At 47.0% G+C, this 16926-nt stretch overlaps 1 protein-coding gene across 1 annotated transcript in view; it reads left to right on the top strand.

Annotated features, from left to right (window-relative positions):
- The window catches only part of LOC146833907 (coagulation factor XIII B chain-like), a 1069530-nt gene that overhangs the window by 694105 nt on the left and 358499 nt on the right, over positions 1-16926 (top strand). Inside the window, exon 13 of the mRNA XM_085601818.1 lies at positions 7872-8057. Coding sequence (XP_085457944.1) covers positions 7872-8057 — 186 coding nt within the window. The remainder of the gene's footprint in view (positions 1-7871; positions 8058-16926) is intronic.

The following is a 16926-nucleotide window of genomic DNA, read 5'->3' as shown; positions in this document are numbered from 1 at the left end:
AAAATGATTACTTGTCAATAAAGTGGGTCCTTCACTTCCTGAACCTTCGTGGTGATGGAATATGGAGCCCATCAATTCGAATTGATTTTGGAATAAAGCCCGTTCCGAACCTCTAATACCACGGATACTGAGCTATTATTATAGATTTTCCGCATCAAATTAAGTTCCGGTAATTAAATTATTTACCACACAGCAAATAAAGGTCAAACATCCACCCAACTATAGAAACAGCTCCTACCCTACAGTGTCCACCTTATTTTGAAAGCTACAGTGACCGTAGCTACCATGGGTGGATGCCAAAGGCCCTGCAGTCTTCTAACTGTTGTGCTGGCCTACTAATTAATTATTTGGGTTGCTGTCACAAATTTCTTTGGAAGTTCTTCAACTGGATAGTTTTCCAAAGCAGAGCCCTCTGTTACTGTCTCTCAAACTCTGCTCTCAGACTCTGTTATCCAAATATTTCTATCTTTACTGCAAATACGTATTCTTACTCTGGACCTTCAGTCTTAAGTGATTGTAGACTCTGAGCTCTAACTCTGCCAATGAAGTTGCTGCTGCTCTGCTGCAGGCTGTGGAGCTCCAGATAGAACTTCTTTCCCCGCCTGAGAGGTTTCAGAAACTTCAAATTGAGGTGGACTCAGGAAGTTGGGGGAAGTACCTCTCCCTCTCCCTCTTCCTTTGCTCGTCTTACCCTCTTAAGATGAGAAGGAAATACCCAGTTAGAAAGACCAGTATACTTCACAGCCATATGGGTCGTTCGGATGACTTGGTCAGGGCCTCTCCAGCACTATTCTAAGCACGACTTGCAGACATGCTGTCTCACATATACCCAGTCCCCATGGTTCAAATCATGGCAAGGAGCAGAACTCACAGATGGGGTGGTAAAATCGACCTGATGAAAAACAGGATGAACCACATCAGCCAGGCCTTTGCAATTCTCGAGCACCAAGTTATCTGTAGTGTTCACAAGGGCAGCCACTGACACCGAAGTTTCAAATGCTGCCCTTGTGAATGGCTCTCCACATTAGAAATTCATGGGAATAGAATCCTGTCCTCCTGCACGGAGTGCTTTGAATGCTAATAAGTACCAGGGGAAGAAAATCGGACCATTTGTGAGCCGTGGAGGCTCATGCTTTGGCCAGTTTTGCTTTGATTGTGCTGTTTAGCCTCTTCAACACTCCTGACGATTTTGGTCTGTAACTGCAATGTAATCTCCGGTCAATTCCTAGTGTGTCATTTCAAATGCATCACTTCACTCTTGAATGACTTCCTTGAGCTAATTTGAGGTGAACTAGAATGGTGATTCGAGGGATCAACTCCCTCGATAGTATCTTGCCAACTGTCAGACTGTCACATCTCCACAAAGTCAAATGATTGAAATGGCCATCGGATTTACCTATGTGATTCAAGGACACCACAACCTTTTTGCTAAAATGTTGTATCTGGCTCGCTAGGCTCTGTTGGCATAGGCTCTCTGCCAGACTTCGGAAATGAGCAGTGAACCAATAATGTTTGAAGATTAGCACCATACCATCTGGACCTGCATGGGCTGGACAGTGGATGTGCCTCAACATGGCAGGTTACAAAGAGGCAGGGAGTACAGGCTTACCATTGTTCGGCCCCCAGATGTCGCTAGCATCTTTGATGCACCCTTTCTTCTCCCACATTTCCCTCTCAATGGAGGAGCTTCATGTTGTAACACCCTCAATTCAGTGATGTTTTGCACTGTGTTTAAAATCATATTTGCAACTGTCTCCCCCTCACTTCATGCTTCACTGAAGTGGAATGCGCTTGTCTAAAGAGCTCAAAAGTGAGCCATTTCTTCCACATACTGATTACCTCATGTAACTAAATCCTCACTGCTGTTATGAGCAGCACATTTCACCACTACTATCTGTCATGGCAATTGCAGTGTATTTAATAGATTCAGGATGAACAAACTGTTCCTAATAGGTGAGCCAGATGAAGTTAAGAATACTCTCTGGGACCACCATTGGCCAAAGTCATGCAGAACTCAGAAGTCATCCTGGCTATCAGTGTAAAAGGTGACTCTCAAACCATAAGAAGTACAACAGGCTTTTGTAAGGGCAAGCAATTCGGCCACTTGAGTTGAAGTTACATGACACAAGTGGGAAGCTCCCACAGCACCGCTCAAGGTACAGACCGAATAAGCTGCTCTTAAAATCCCACGTCTGTCTCTTAAACAAGAGCAATCGGCAAACAAGCTCTGGTCTGCTTCATCAAGGGGCACATCCAGTATGTGTGGTCTTGGCTTTGTGCAAAATTCGTTGACATCTACACAATTGTGGTCGTACTCGCATTCGTCTCCCTCATCTGGGTTGTGTAACAAGGTTGCGAGATTGAGAACATTACAATGCCTTAAGGATAACTTTTCTGCAGCTAGAATGATTCTCTCAAAGATGGTTAAGAGGCTATTTGTGAGCTACTGTGTGCATGTACTGGTTAAGAGTATCTAAACGGAATGTAGTACCATGACAATTAATAGGTAACCTATCACAATTCTTTCTGTTAGCTGTATATTCAAGTTAACAGCTGCGACTGCTTTATAACAACCAATTAAAGCTGTTTCTACAGGATTGAAGGTCACTGAAAGGTAGCCAACAGGTCTCTTTAAATCACCATGGTTCTGCATCAACACAAACATTCTCACTGTCCATTGCAGGGAAGGTCCCTACTGTCTCAATCACATCCTCCCTGCACATTCTCTGCCTCTCAGCATCCTGCCTGAATGCTCAGCGAAGAACAAAACGTCTTGCCGGTTTGTAGCGCAAACATCTTTCTGTGTTTCTCATTCACCATGTTCTCAAAGATCCAGAGCCTTGAATTGAGTGGGCTTAGACTGAGGCTTCAAGTAATACTTTCTTCTCCTCAGATTCTCAAGCTTGGGTATGTGGTATATGCCACACAGTGAGAAATGTAATTCCCCATATTTCTCAATATATTGCTGCCATTGTTTGAGCCATACATGTGTACAACCCTTTCTTTGCTGCCATCTCCTTTACTGGTATGCCTTCAGGTGGAAATTGCTCTTCTTTTTCTATCTCATTCTGGTTTTATGAGGAGGCGATTCCCATAATTTCTGCCTTGATTGGTCAGCTATGATCTTCCTTGCCTTCCCCCAAATCTCTCTCACTCACAGAGCTCACTGATCTTCTATTAATAACAGCGCAACCAAGTCAAAGGTTTACCAATACAGCACGGCCCCAGCCTAACTGTCTGTGGCACCTTGTGAAGTAACAGGCTGTTCACTGTTGAACTCCTCTGAACACTACTTTCACTCTCTCCTAAACTTTAACGTTGTCGGCCTTTTCTATGTAGTACTATTCCACAAATGGCATTTGTACGACAGCAGACTCTCGACAGGAGTTCTCTTTGACCAATGTATTAAATGCTGTGCACTTAGGAATGAAAGAGAATAAGCTTTAGTTAGTACAACAGCATAAATAGCAAAGTTTTGACCCTGTCTTGTTGTGACTGATAGGGCTTCACAGTACACCTCACCCCAGCAGACACTATGAAAACCTGTGAGACTCTGAATTACACCTAAGGTGCCTTTTACAGATGTAAAGCCTCAACAAACAATTTATACATCGAGATCTTCAAAAATCCACAAAAAACATTAAGGAAGCAATGACCATCCTCCCTGGAATCTCCATTCCAGGGATTCTTTTTTAAACCTCTCCTGAAGCAGGTACAGGAATGGTGGGAACAACTCGCCCCTTTCTTTCACTAGAAAAAAGCTACTATCCAGGCTAGACTTCCTCCATTTGGAGTTGAAAGAGACACCTTGGGTTATGGCACAGATATGGTAGCCCGCAGGGAGAATATTGAAGTGTTCAGCCCAGAGTGTATTCAATTAGTCTCCTTTACTAAAGATAAAGCCATCTTTCTTGATTCCTTTTCTCTGATGCCTATGGAGGACTCACTTCCAGTATTGATTCGCCTCAAATCAGGATCTCCCTCTGATCCAGGACCCACCTTTATTCTATCTCGCTGGACGGAGGCTATTAACCCGCTGGTGAATCAGCTGCTTAACACCTCCCTCTCTTCAGCTATTATGCCCAAGAAATGGAAACAGGCAACCATTGTACCACTTTAAAAAAAACTCAGGCATACCCCACTGATCTGACCAATTACAGACTGATCTCTCTCCTTCTAGCTCTTTCGAGTGTTGGAAAAACATGTCAACCAACTGCTATCTTCTCACCTAGAAAGCAATTACTTGCTACATGCTAGTCAATCTGGGTTTTGCCCTAACTGCAGCACTGAGACAGCTTTGTTGGAGGTAGTCGATTTCATCAGCCTGAGCCTGAATGCTGGTGAAAGGGCGCTGCTGGTTTTGTTAGATCTATTAGCTGCGTTCAACGCGATCTCTCACCATATCCTACTAGTCTATCTCAGCTTGGTGGAAATTAGAGGGCAGGCCTGGAATTGTCTTGCATCTTTTCTTGAGGAGAGAAGACAAGAGGTGTGGTGCCCCTCTTTTTTAGCCAACTCTCATAAATTGAGGGTAGGAGTGCCACAGGGCTCGGCTTTGAGCCCTACTCTGTTTAATGTATATCTCACTCCCTTGACTAACCCGGCAGAATCACTAGGGGCCAAATCTATCTAAGTGGTAGCTGTGGAGGGCAGTCTTCAGGCTTAGTCTGGGAGGAGTGTAAAGCAGCCTGTTTTACCAGAATTCAATCTTATAGTATTGCTGTGTCATAGGGTGTCATCAGCACATGACACGATTTGGCCCCTAGTGATTCTGCCGGGTTAGTCAAGGGAGTGAGATATACATTAAACAGAGTAGGGCTCAAAGCCGAGCCCTGTGGCACTCCTACCCTCAGTTTATGAGAGTTGGCTAAAAAAGAGGGGCACCACACCTCTTGGTGGTGAATTAGAACCAGCTAAGACACAATTAAAGCCTAGGAAACATTTGATATTTTCTATAATTTAATTTAAGAACCACAAACTAATTTCTTATTATTTCAATTTTGTTTATCTTAGCATTAATTAAACTCTTAAATTGTCATTTATTTTCTAGAGCTCGTTATTTGATCATTAAATTTATTAAAGAAAAAGTATGAACATTCAGAAATTACTCATAGATATAGACTTTCAGAAAAGTACATTGAATCATAACCAATTGAAAGATGACGAAAAGTTCAGTTCAAACAGGGAGTTATCTGCATTCTCAAATGAAGACTCCCTCGAACAGGCAGTCCAATTCTCACCAAAGGATCAAACCAGTGTGCGAAATACAGGATACAGCGTAGTAAAGTTCAGGATTTCAGCAAAGTCCGAACATCAATCCGGAGCATGGACCAATTCAACACTCAAACTAATAGCAAAGAATTTAAGAAACACAAAGTAATAACCCAAAGATATGGGCAGCCACAACCGAGACTCAATGAACGAACGAACTCACGAACGGACGCTGCTGCAACCAACCCTTCTAACTCCAACTCCTCTCTAGGAAATGATTTATGAGAAGTCTTTATACCTTTTTCTGCCTTACTTCATTTTTAGAATAGCAACTTTAGGGGCAGACCAAATGTTCTGATTGGACAGTTCGGGGTTATCTGTAGTATATTGAAACTTTTCCAGTGCAAGCTTGTTCTTCATAGCAACTTCTCACAAAGTTTTCAAATCGACATTGTCTGTTCAGTTCCCATGCGGGGAAACAGTAGTTGAATCTTTTCCCAAGGTAAAAAGGGTCCCACTGATAGGTCCTCTCTTTGTCTCTTCCTTGATTTTCATTTTGTCATCTTCTGGCTTGCGATCAAGTTCCTGACTTTCGTCCTTGGCAGGGAACACGATGTCAGGAGTTCAAGCTACCTTGTGATTTCAAGAGCCATCTGTGCATGCGCGGAAGTCATTACGTGCACATGGTAGCATCTGCTTTAGAGAACGCCATCTTGGGTACTGCGGCCTAATAGGCCCGAATGCCAACTTAAGCAGAAACAGACATAACAGCAATTAAAATATAGAAATGAAAGTTCTGATGTTCAAACCCATACTAATCCCAATATATATTAGTATTTCCCTAGCTTTAGCGACATTTAAAGCAATAATGTTTACCACTGGATAACTTTTATAGAACAAATTATCACTAAGCAACATGAATCATGCAATTTTACTATTTCACCACAATCTAAGGTTAGTTAGCGTACCATAGTTAATTAATTAATTGCTCTGCCATGCAATTAGCAATTTAGTCCCACGTGTATTTATGTTTATCAAGATGTAAAGGTTGATTAATAACACTTCCACTGCAAACATATTATTTTAATTAATTTTAGAATGATTACATAATTAATGTCATGCAAATTAGAGGAGGTATACAAAATGTTGTTTTACCTGCTCCATCATCTTTTATTCCAAGATTTGAAAACACTGTGTGCCTCTAGGAAACTGAAGGCAGGGAAAAGTGCAAACACTCAACACCTCCTAGAGGCGTTACAGTTAGATGACCTAAGGAAAGCCAGTGGGTCAGATGAGCAGGAAAGAGTGGGTGGGCACAGGGCTGAAGATAGGACAGGAGGGGAACCCTTCTTTGACCTAGATCTAATCCTGACCAGGGGGAGCCTGATGACTTCCACCTGGGCAGTTCGGACCTCCCAAAGGAGACCACAGGTTGCCTAGAGGATGCCCCTTTTGATCCTCCTGGGAAGGTGCAGAGCAGACAGCGGAGGTCTAGATCCTCCTCTAGAGAATCCAATGCCTCAGGACATTCACTAGGGACCTCCATTTCTAGTAAAGGAGGGAACTCGTTAGATAGGGAGTACCAACTTCTTGAGCTTGAGAAAGCTAGGGTTAGGATCCGGCAAGAGCAGCTGGCCTTTGACAGAGAGTCCCTAGAAGTTCAGAAGGCTAGGCAGAAACTGGGACTAGAGTTCCATGGTGGCTGCAACAGTGTCCCTAGAACGAGAGAAACTAGTAAGCTGTGCTGTATGAGTGTTGATAGCTTAGACAAGAATCCTTGCGCTAAATGGGCGATATTTATTAACAAACATTGGCAATGTCAATACGTCCTGACCTAAATGCTGAGCTGATGCTTTACCAATGCTTTTTTTGCTGAGCACGTGATTATACATCAAATAGCATGCAAATGTCTGGTAATTTAGTGTCTGAGTATTCTAATATTACCCATTCTATGATGGTTACCATGCGGGAAGATGCTTGGATACTGAGTCCTGACGTCTACATGGCAATTTTAATTCACTGTTCTAACCCGATGGATCGCCATATCAGAATGATAAATTACAAAATATGAGAAGTAAGCGGAAAGTGTGTATGATGCTCGAACCAAACCATACAAACAGTCCGGTAGCACTTTGTAGCTATGGGTCCCTCATAAAAATAATGAAATAAGTAAATAAATAAATAAATAAAATGTGTAGTGGGAGGGGGATTGGAGAAAGAGGAGCGGAACTAACAGTGGGAGAGAAAGGGAACGCACACCTATAGAATGTGCCATTGAAAATAAGAGTTACCTCGTGAATGCAGTGGAAGACTACCACTCATCCAGTCAGAACTCTGTAAGCTCTAAATGCTTCTGGGTGGTATAAACATATGAACAGGGAGAAACGATACTGAAACAAAAGCAGACAATTGAGACAGATAAGAAAGTCATCCAATTATAAGGAAGAGGCCTGTACAAAGCCCCTTCTAAGTACATGTTATGTATTGGAAAGAATAGGTCTGCCTACAGACCTGAAAGGTGGCTTGTCACATTTAGGATTAAAACTCAGATTGAATCTTGATGCATATCTATGTTAAAGAGCTGAAATGATGACGGGATGACATATGAAAAAGTAATTAAAAATTTAAATATTAAGTTCATATCATGCTTTGGTTTGCAGGATCCTGCGCACCATTATCCAAAGAAATGGATCCAAAGAACATAATCCTTATGAATGAAAATAAAGAAATTACAAACGGAAACATGGTGGAGTTTACATGTAAACCAGGTTTCTACAAGAAACAAAATCAAGTAATGAGAGTAAAGTGCACGGACGGGAAGCTGGATTATCCGGAGTGTGACAGAAGTGAGTATTGCTTCCTAAAATGTGATTTAAGTTGTCTTGGCCAAGTACAACATTGATGAAACTGAAGTAAATCCTCAATAGATTGATTTTTATATACATTGTCATTTGGTGATGTGTTTAAATCTTTATGCAAGTTCCTGAGCTGTTTTTATAAAATATTGATAACACTATTGGTCTCTCAATTCACCTTTTTGTGTTTTTTTCCATTTGTTTTGAAATGAGGGTCCCCTTTCTTCTATTCTAATACACTAAAAAAGCTTGCGAGTGGCCACTTGTCATTTATTTAAGACATCATAAGGCTTCTCCATAGTAATTCTGTCTGTGTACATCCAAACACGCATTTTAATGTAACATTTGAAATTGCTATAGAAATGCAAAGTTAAATGTTAAAATCACTATGGGACAAATAATCGTTGCCTGCACCACCTGCAGACCTATTCAATCAGTGTGTTCGACTTTGCTTCACCAATGAGCCTGAATGCACACAATGCGAGGAAGGGTAAATATTTTAGGTCTGACATCTAAAAGCTCGATCTGTCTGCTACACCCACTGTTAACAACACCAAATGACTGTACATAGAAATAGTTTTTGGATCAGTGACTTGTAAACATTGGTCACTTTGTTTCAGCCCCTTGCAGCCATTGCTTCTTTCGAGCACCTTTAAAATTTGAATTAGTCCACTGGAATATTGTTCAGTTTTCCAGTTTTACAGCAGTGATTGTCAAATGTTGCTTGTGTTCAAGCACCCTGCAGAAGCTGTCAATAGCTGAAGGGCTAAGGGAAACACAGCATAACTGATATTTGCACCTCACTGGGGATCTCCTCCATCCATCTCATTCATGGGGACTGGCTCCTGCTAGTGTATCTACTGGCTACCGCGATGGAGTAAGGATGTCGATCAGATTGTCTCCAGTTGTAAAAATCACACTGTGCCCTGGATTGCCTGATTAATTCAGCCAACTTTTGCCACAAATACGGATCTGAATATTACGTTCCATGGATGGTTTGGGCACCACCGCCATGGTCTATATCTACTGAATACCGGGAATTGTCCTTAGCTGGCCCTTGCCACGTTATGGGGATTGGTGTAATCAGGTTTTGGACTCCAATTGAGCATTACAAGAGTGATGAGGGTCATTTCACCCGTCCCCTTGTCCTGAGGAAGATCTGCTTAGCTGAAGTATTAAAGTCCCTCTTTTGCCGATAAGCCTGATCGAAACGTCGACGCTATCCCCCACCGCACCTGGACCAATTTCCCCTTCCCCATTACCCCTGTTTACAGCCTTAAGGAAACTCTCCTTACAAATTCAAATGAATAATTTGCATGTGGCCAGGTTGCATCTAACTGTTTATTGATTATCAGTTTTGTACAGTCTTGTAAATATATGCCCTTTACTTTTCTACACACTTTGAGCTCTCTTGACTCCTATATATAAACTTGAGTACTCCTTCTCACATGTTCCCTAAAACATTTTCCTACCTTCTTGACCTTCTAATGATTGTTCCTTTAAATGACTAAATAAATATATTGTAATAATACTTAGTGGTTTCTTCTGCACATTTATTTTCATGATTTACAGACGTTTGGGAGCTGGTTAATGTAAACTCAAATAAGTTGTTAATTCTGTTAATCAAACTCTTCCTTGAATAATTGGTCCAGGACACTTGTTTCTTTATAATAGTGTATCTACTGGAGCACTATTGCTGTGTAAACTAATCTCTAGCTGAAGAAACGCAGTTGGTCTTGGAGTCACAATCTTCATGGCCAACCTCCGTTCTCTCTCTGGGTCCTGACGCCAACATATTTCAATCACTGGCATCACCACCTATGCAGATGTCTGCGGTCTCGTGCCAATCAGTAGAAACCAACCAGAATGCCTCTGGAAACTAAAAGGTGCAAAGTGAATTCAGCCCATATTTGTTTCAAGAGGGCTCACTCCAGGGGGGCACACCACTCACTATGCCACGCACTATGCAATGGGATGCCAACTCCATGCTTAATCTTATCTTGGAGGAAATGAGGGATCTTAAAGCCTCAAAAACCGCAGCGATCGCAGCTTTACATGCTAGATTCTCCAAGATTGAGGAGACCGTGGTGCAAATCCTGGAGAGGCTTAAAGAAGCGGAGGCTCGGATCTTGCAGCTAGAGGATCAAGTTCGCAGGGCCGGTCGCTCCACGCACCGCACGGCTCCCCATGTGTGACCAGGACCTTCACCGCTGCTGCCGCGAGTTCGCCGCTGCTCCTGTGCTCCGTCTGCTCTGAGTATTTTGTGTTTTCTACTGTGCCCATTATTGTATTTGCTTTGTGCCCTGTGTTTAGCTCTTTTCTGTTTTCTGCACTCCCCGTGACTGTATTTCTCCCGCTCTGTGCCCCCCCCCCCGCTCCCCGCTTCCCGCCGCTGCTCCCCGGCGGCCCCCCCTTTTTTCTTCTGTACCCGCTCCCCGACAGCCATTCGCCGCCCCGCTCCCGCCTCCCAGCTTCTCCTCCCTCCCACTTCGCCATTTATGGAGGAGACCGCGCGGACACGCAGCGGATGCGCGCCGCTGGCGCGCCGAAGGCACGCCAGAGGCGAGCCCGTCTGCGCCCGTCCGCGCCTGGACTGCGCCCAGCGTCAGAACCCCTGGCCCCCGCAGGAACCAGGACACCCGACTGAAGTACGACACCGCCACCCTCAACGCACTCAACACCGGACGACCACCTGCCTGCTATCAAGCCTCCCCAAGGCGCACCCACGGACCCTTCACCTGTCAAGCCTGCAAATTCACCTGCCTCCGACCCCGCACCCCGCCCGCCAAACCAAACCACAACAACAACCACCTCAAGTGCATCCTCCTTAACACCCGCTCCGTTCACAAGCACGCCATCGAACTCTGGGACCTCCTCGACACAACAGCACCTAACGTCGCCTTCCTCACGGAAACCTGGATGAACGCCTCCTCAGCCCCCGACATCACTATAGCCATCCCGGACGGCTACAAAATCACCTGGAAGGACCGCGTCAACAAAACAGGAGGAGGGATCGTCATCATCTACAGAAACACCATCAGCATCACGACCAACACCAAAGACACCTTCTCCACCGCCGAACACCTACACTTCCAGATCCACACCGACCCCCAGACCACCCTCAGAGGAACGCTCATCTACAGACCCCCGGGCCCGAGTACACAATTCAGCGAAACCATCGCCGACCTCATCAGCCCGCACGCCCTAGCCTCACCAGAGTACATCCTCCTAGGAGACCTGAACTTTCACCTGGAGAAAAACAACAACAGCACCACCACCACCCTGCTCGACGACCTCGCCAACCTCGGACTCAAGCAACTGGTGGACACCCCCACCCACCTCGCTGGCTACACTCTCGACGCCATCTTCTCCACCAGTAACCACGTCACCTTCAGCCACTCCACCGGACTACACTGGACCGACCACAGCTGCATACACTTCACATTCAAGGAGACTACATCTTACCACCTCACGCATCAGATCCCCGCAGATGCTGGAGCAAAATCACCACAGGCCAGCTTACCACATCACTGAGCCAGAACCCACCAGCCGACACCAACATACCCGACACCAACGACGCAGCCCACAACCTCGCACAGTGGATCATCAACTGCGCCAACGACCTCGCCCCACTGAAGAACCCCCACGGCAAGACCGCCACCAGAAAACCCTCATGGTTCACAGACGCCCTCAAAACCGCAAAGAGATCCTGCCGTACACTCGAAAAGACCTGGCGCCACAAACGAACAACAGAAAACATGACAGCCCGCAAAAACGCCACCCGCGAATACCATCAGCAGATCTGGGCCACCAAGAGGACATCATTCAAAGAGCAACTGGACAACAACACCCATAACATCAAGGAACTCTTCAGCATCGTCAAAGAGCTCTCCAACCCCAACACCAGCAACAACGACATCACCCCTTCGCAAGACCTCTGCAACTCCCTCGCCACGTTCTTCCACCGCAAGATTGCAGTTATACATGACAGCTTCGGACCCCAAACTCCACCTCCGGACACCAAACCAGCGACCCCCACCACCACCATCAGCTCTTGGACCCCCATCAGCAGTGAAGACACCATCCACGTCATGAACACCATCCACTCCGGCTCCCCCTCCGACCCATGCCCCCATCATATCTTCAACAAAGCCAACACCACCATCGCACCCCACCTGCGGAACGTCATAAACAGCTCCTTCAAGTCAGTAACCTTCCCTGAGAGCTGGAAACACGCAGAGATCAACGCCCTCCTGAAGAAACCCACAGCGGACCCCAAGGACCTCAAGAACTTCCGCCCCATCTCTCTTCTCCCCTTCCCGGCTAAAGTCATCGAGAAGACCATCAACAAACAGCTGACTGCTTTCCTCGAGGCAAACAACTCGCTCGACCCTTCCCAGTCCGGTTTCGAGCCAACCACAGCACCGAGACCGCCCTCATCGCAGCCACTGACGACATCAGAACCCTGATGGACAACGGAGAAACAGCCGCCCTCATCCTCCTAGACCTCTCAGCAGCCTTTGACACCGTCTGCCACCGCACCCTAATACACCGCCTCGACAACACTGGAATCCAAGGAAAGGCCCTGGAATGGGTCACTTCGTTCCTCTCTGGCAGAACCCATAGAGTCTGCCTCCCCCCCTTCCGCTCCGCAGCCACCGAGATCATCTGCGGTGTGCCTCAAGGATCCTCACTCAGTCCAACGCTCTTCAATATCTACATGAGCCCCCTCGCCACCATCGCACGAAAACACAACATCAACATCATATCCTATGCCGACGACACCCAGCTGATACTCTCCCTCACCAAGGACCCAGCCATCGCCAAAACCAACCTTCAGGAAGGTATGAAAGAGGTAGCAGAATGGATGAAGCACAGCCGTCTTAAGCTCAACTCGGACAAGATGGAGGTCCTCATCCTCGGACAATCCCCATCTGCCTGGGACGACTCCTGGTGGCCCTCGGCGCTGGGCACCGCACCGACACCCACGGACCACGCACACAACCTGGGATTCATCCTGGACTCCTCCCTCACAATGACCAAACAAGTCAACGCCGTCTCATCCTCATGCTTCAACACCCTGCGCATGCTTCGAAAGATCTTCCAATGGATCCCCACAGAAACCAGAAGAACAGTCACCCAGGCACTCGTCACCATCCGGCTGGACTACGGGAACACCCTATACGCAGGAACCACCGCCAGAACCCACCAGCCGACACCAACATACCCGACACCAACGACGCAGCCCACAACCTCGCACAGTGGATCATCAACTGCGCCAACGACCTCGCCCCACTGAAGAACCCCCACGGCAAGACCGCCACCAGAAAACCCTCATGGTTCACAGACGCCCTCAAAACCGCAAAGAGATCCTGCCGTACACTCGAAAAGACCTGGCGCCACAAACGAACAACAGAAAACATGACAGCCCGCAAAAACGCCACCCGCGAATACCATCAGCAGATCTGGGCCACCAAGAGGACATCATTCAAAGAGCAACTGGACAACAACACCCATAACATCAAGGAACTCTTCAGCATCGTCAAAGAGCTCTCCAACCCCAACACCAGCAACAACGACATCACCCCTTCGCAAGACCTCTGCAACTCCCTCGCCACGTTCTTCCACCGCAAGATTGCAGTTATACATGACAGCTTCGGACCCCAAACTCCACCTCCGGACACCAGACCAGCGACCCCCACCACCACCATCAGCTCTTGGACCCCCATCAGCAGTGAAGACACCATCCACGTCATTAACACCATCCACTCCGGCTCCCCCTCCGACCCATGCCCCCATCATATCTTCAACAAAGCCAACACCACCATCGCACCCCACCTGCGGAACGTCATAAACAGCTCCTTCAAGTCAGTAACCTTCCCTGAGAGCTGGAAACACGCAGAGATCAACGCCCTCCTGAAGAAACCCACAGCGGACCCCAAGGACCTCAAGAACTTCCGCCCCATCTCTCTTCTCCCCTTCCCGGCTAAAGTCATCTAGAAGACCATCAACAAACAGCTGACTGCTTTCCTCGAGGCAAACAACTCGCTCGACCCTTCCCAGTCCGGTTTCGAGCCAACCACAGCACCGAGACCGCCCTCATCACAGCCACTGACGACATCAGAACCCTGATGGACAACGGAGAAACAGCCGCCCTCATCCTCCTAGACCTCTCAGCAGCCTTTGACACCGTCTGCCACCGCACCCTAATACACCGCCTCGACAACACTGGAATCCAAGGAAAGGCCCTGGAATGGGTCACTTCGTTCCTCTCTGGCAGAACCCATAGAGTCTGCCTCCCCCCCTTCCGCTCCGCAGCCACCGAGATCATCTGCGGTGTGCCTCAAGGATCCTCACTCAGTCCAACGCTCTTCAATATCTACATGAGCCCCCTCGCCACCATCGCACGAAAACACAACATCAACATCATATCCTATGCCGACGACACCCAGCTGATACTCTCCCTCACCAAGGACCCAGCCATCGCCAAAACCAACCTTCAGGAAGGTATGAAAGAGGTAGCAGAATGGATGAAGCACAGCCGTCTTAAGCTCAACTCGGACAAGATGGAGGTCCTCATCCTCGGACAATCCCCATCTGCCTGGGACGACTCCTGGTGGCCCTCGGCGCTGGGCACCGCACCGACACCCACGGACCACGCACACAACCTGGGATTCATCCTGGACTCCTCCCTCACAATGACCAAACAAGTCAACGCCGTCTCATCCTCATGCTTCAACACCCTGCGCATGCTTCGAAAGATCTTCCAATGGATCCCCACAGAAACCAGAAGAACAGTCACCCAGGCACTCGTCACCATCCGGCTGGACTACGGGAACACCCTATACGCAGGAACCACCGCCAAACTTCAGAATCGCCTCCAGCGCATACAGAACGCCTCCGCACGACTCATCCTCAACATCCCTCGCCACAGCTACATATCCACCCACCTGAGGAACCTCCACTGGCTCCCCGTCAACAAAAGAATCACGTTCAGACTGCTCACCCACGCACACAAAGCGCTCCACAACATGGGCCCCGAATACCTCAACGGCCGCCTCTCGTTCTACACCCGCCAGCTTTGCTCCACCATCCTCGCCCTCGCCATCGTCCCACGGATTCGCAGAACCACCACCGAGGGAAGATCATTCTCCTACCTGGCAGCGATGACCTGGAACTCCCTCCCCATTTACCTACGACTGACCCAGGACCATCTCAGCTTCAGGAAGCACCTCAAGACCTGGCTCTTCGAGCAGTAGCAGCGCCGCCCCCCCTAGCGCCTTAAGACCCTCACGGGTGAGTAGCACGCTCTATAAATGGAAATGATTGATTGATTGAAGTTACTATAATGCGAGAAAATGTCACCATATTTCAAAAACGAAAGTCCTCAATGGAATCTAAGCTGGAGGAATTGCAAAATACTCCCAACGCTCCAATCTCTGTATTGTAGGGGTTCCAGTGGGACTAGAGGGACAGCAAATGCTTCAGTGGGTATATGCCTTTATTAAAACACATATTCTTCCAGAGCACTCTGGGGAACTTACACTAACAAAAGATCATTGTGTCCCAGCACATCAGTATTCAAATCAGAAGTTTCCCTGAACAATCCTTGTTAACTTTGGAGACTATAAGGTGAAAGAACAAGTATTAACCAAAGCTATTAAGCAGAGACAGGTCAGCGTGCCAGAGGTGCCTCTTTGCCGCATATTTCCCAATCTGTCCGCATCAGCAGCTAAGGGAAGGAAGGAGTTTGTAAAAATGGTCTACTTGTTCAAAGCGCAGGGTGCCCAGGTAACGATTGCACAGCAATCTAAAATGAAGTTGTTGGTGAAAGGGCAATGTTATTTATTTTGTGATGTGTCTGAGATGCAGGAACTTTTACAGCAGATTTCAATAAGTCTTAATTTAGCAGTGTATAACCACAAGTGTGCGTCCCCATTATTTAGCTCTTTGGAATTGTGATAATGTCGTTGTTCCGATTTGTATTTAACACATTTCTGAAATCCTTTTTCCTGCATCTTGTGTTTAGGCCTTGCATCCCCTTCTCTTTATCTTTGAATGTCCTGACCAGGGCAAGTTTGGAAGAGGAAGACTGACAGATCTTGGCACAAAGTCACTGTGTCAGCCTTAATAAGGGATGTAAGCATGTCAGGTGTGAGTGAGACAGGAACCACTCACTGCAGTTTAAGGGGGGGATGTCAGGGGTGGGGGGAGGGATCGGTTTGGTGGGGCGATGAACAGCTCAGCAAAAAGAGATCCGAATTTGCGAAACTGTTACATGCACACATGGTAGAGATACAAAAAGTTAATCTTTTGTGGAGGGGGGCATTACCACCATGTAAATTGCTCTACTATCCCCAAAGTGTTGGGGACCAGTTTGGAATGTATACTAGAGGTATAGAGCAGTTACATGGTTTAAATAATTTAGATTTGATTCTTCATAATGGGATCACTAATGGTCTAGCAGTATTTAGCGTTGGTTTTAATCCTAGAATAAGAATGATAAGGGGACCTTATTGCTGTTTGTTTTTGCTGACCCTGCATTTCAGAGGACATTTGCCGGTTTTCCATTCCACGCCTCGCGGTACCCGCTGCGCGGGTCCCGCTCCGCTGCGAGGCACTTTCCAACACCTGGGAGCAGCTGACTGGGGCGTACCTGGGGCTGAGGGCTGCGAGCACAAGGGATAGGACTCCATCTCCCAGGAGTCTCTGGTCATCCCCCGCCCGCTCCACCTGGGCCGCTCTCCCTCATCGCCCCGCCCCCAACAGATCTGAGCACGGATTTAAGCGAGGAGTGCTTATTGCTACGTGGGACCTTATTGCTGTTTGTTTTTGCTGACCCTGCATTTCAGAGGACATT

This window comes from Triturus cristatus, chromosome 4_2 (assembly GCF_964204655.1).
Source record: "Triturus cristatus chromosome 4_2, aTriCri1.1, whole genome shotgun sequence".
Classification (NCBI taxonomy): Eukaryota; Metazoa; Chordata; class Amphibia; order Caudata; family Salamandridae; genus Triturus; species Triturus cristatus.
Note: the sequence above shows the minus strand (reverse complement) of the source record. Positions and strands in the feature narration are given on the sequence as shown.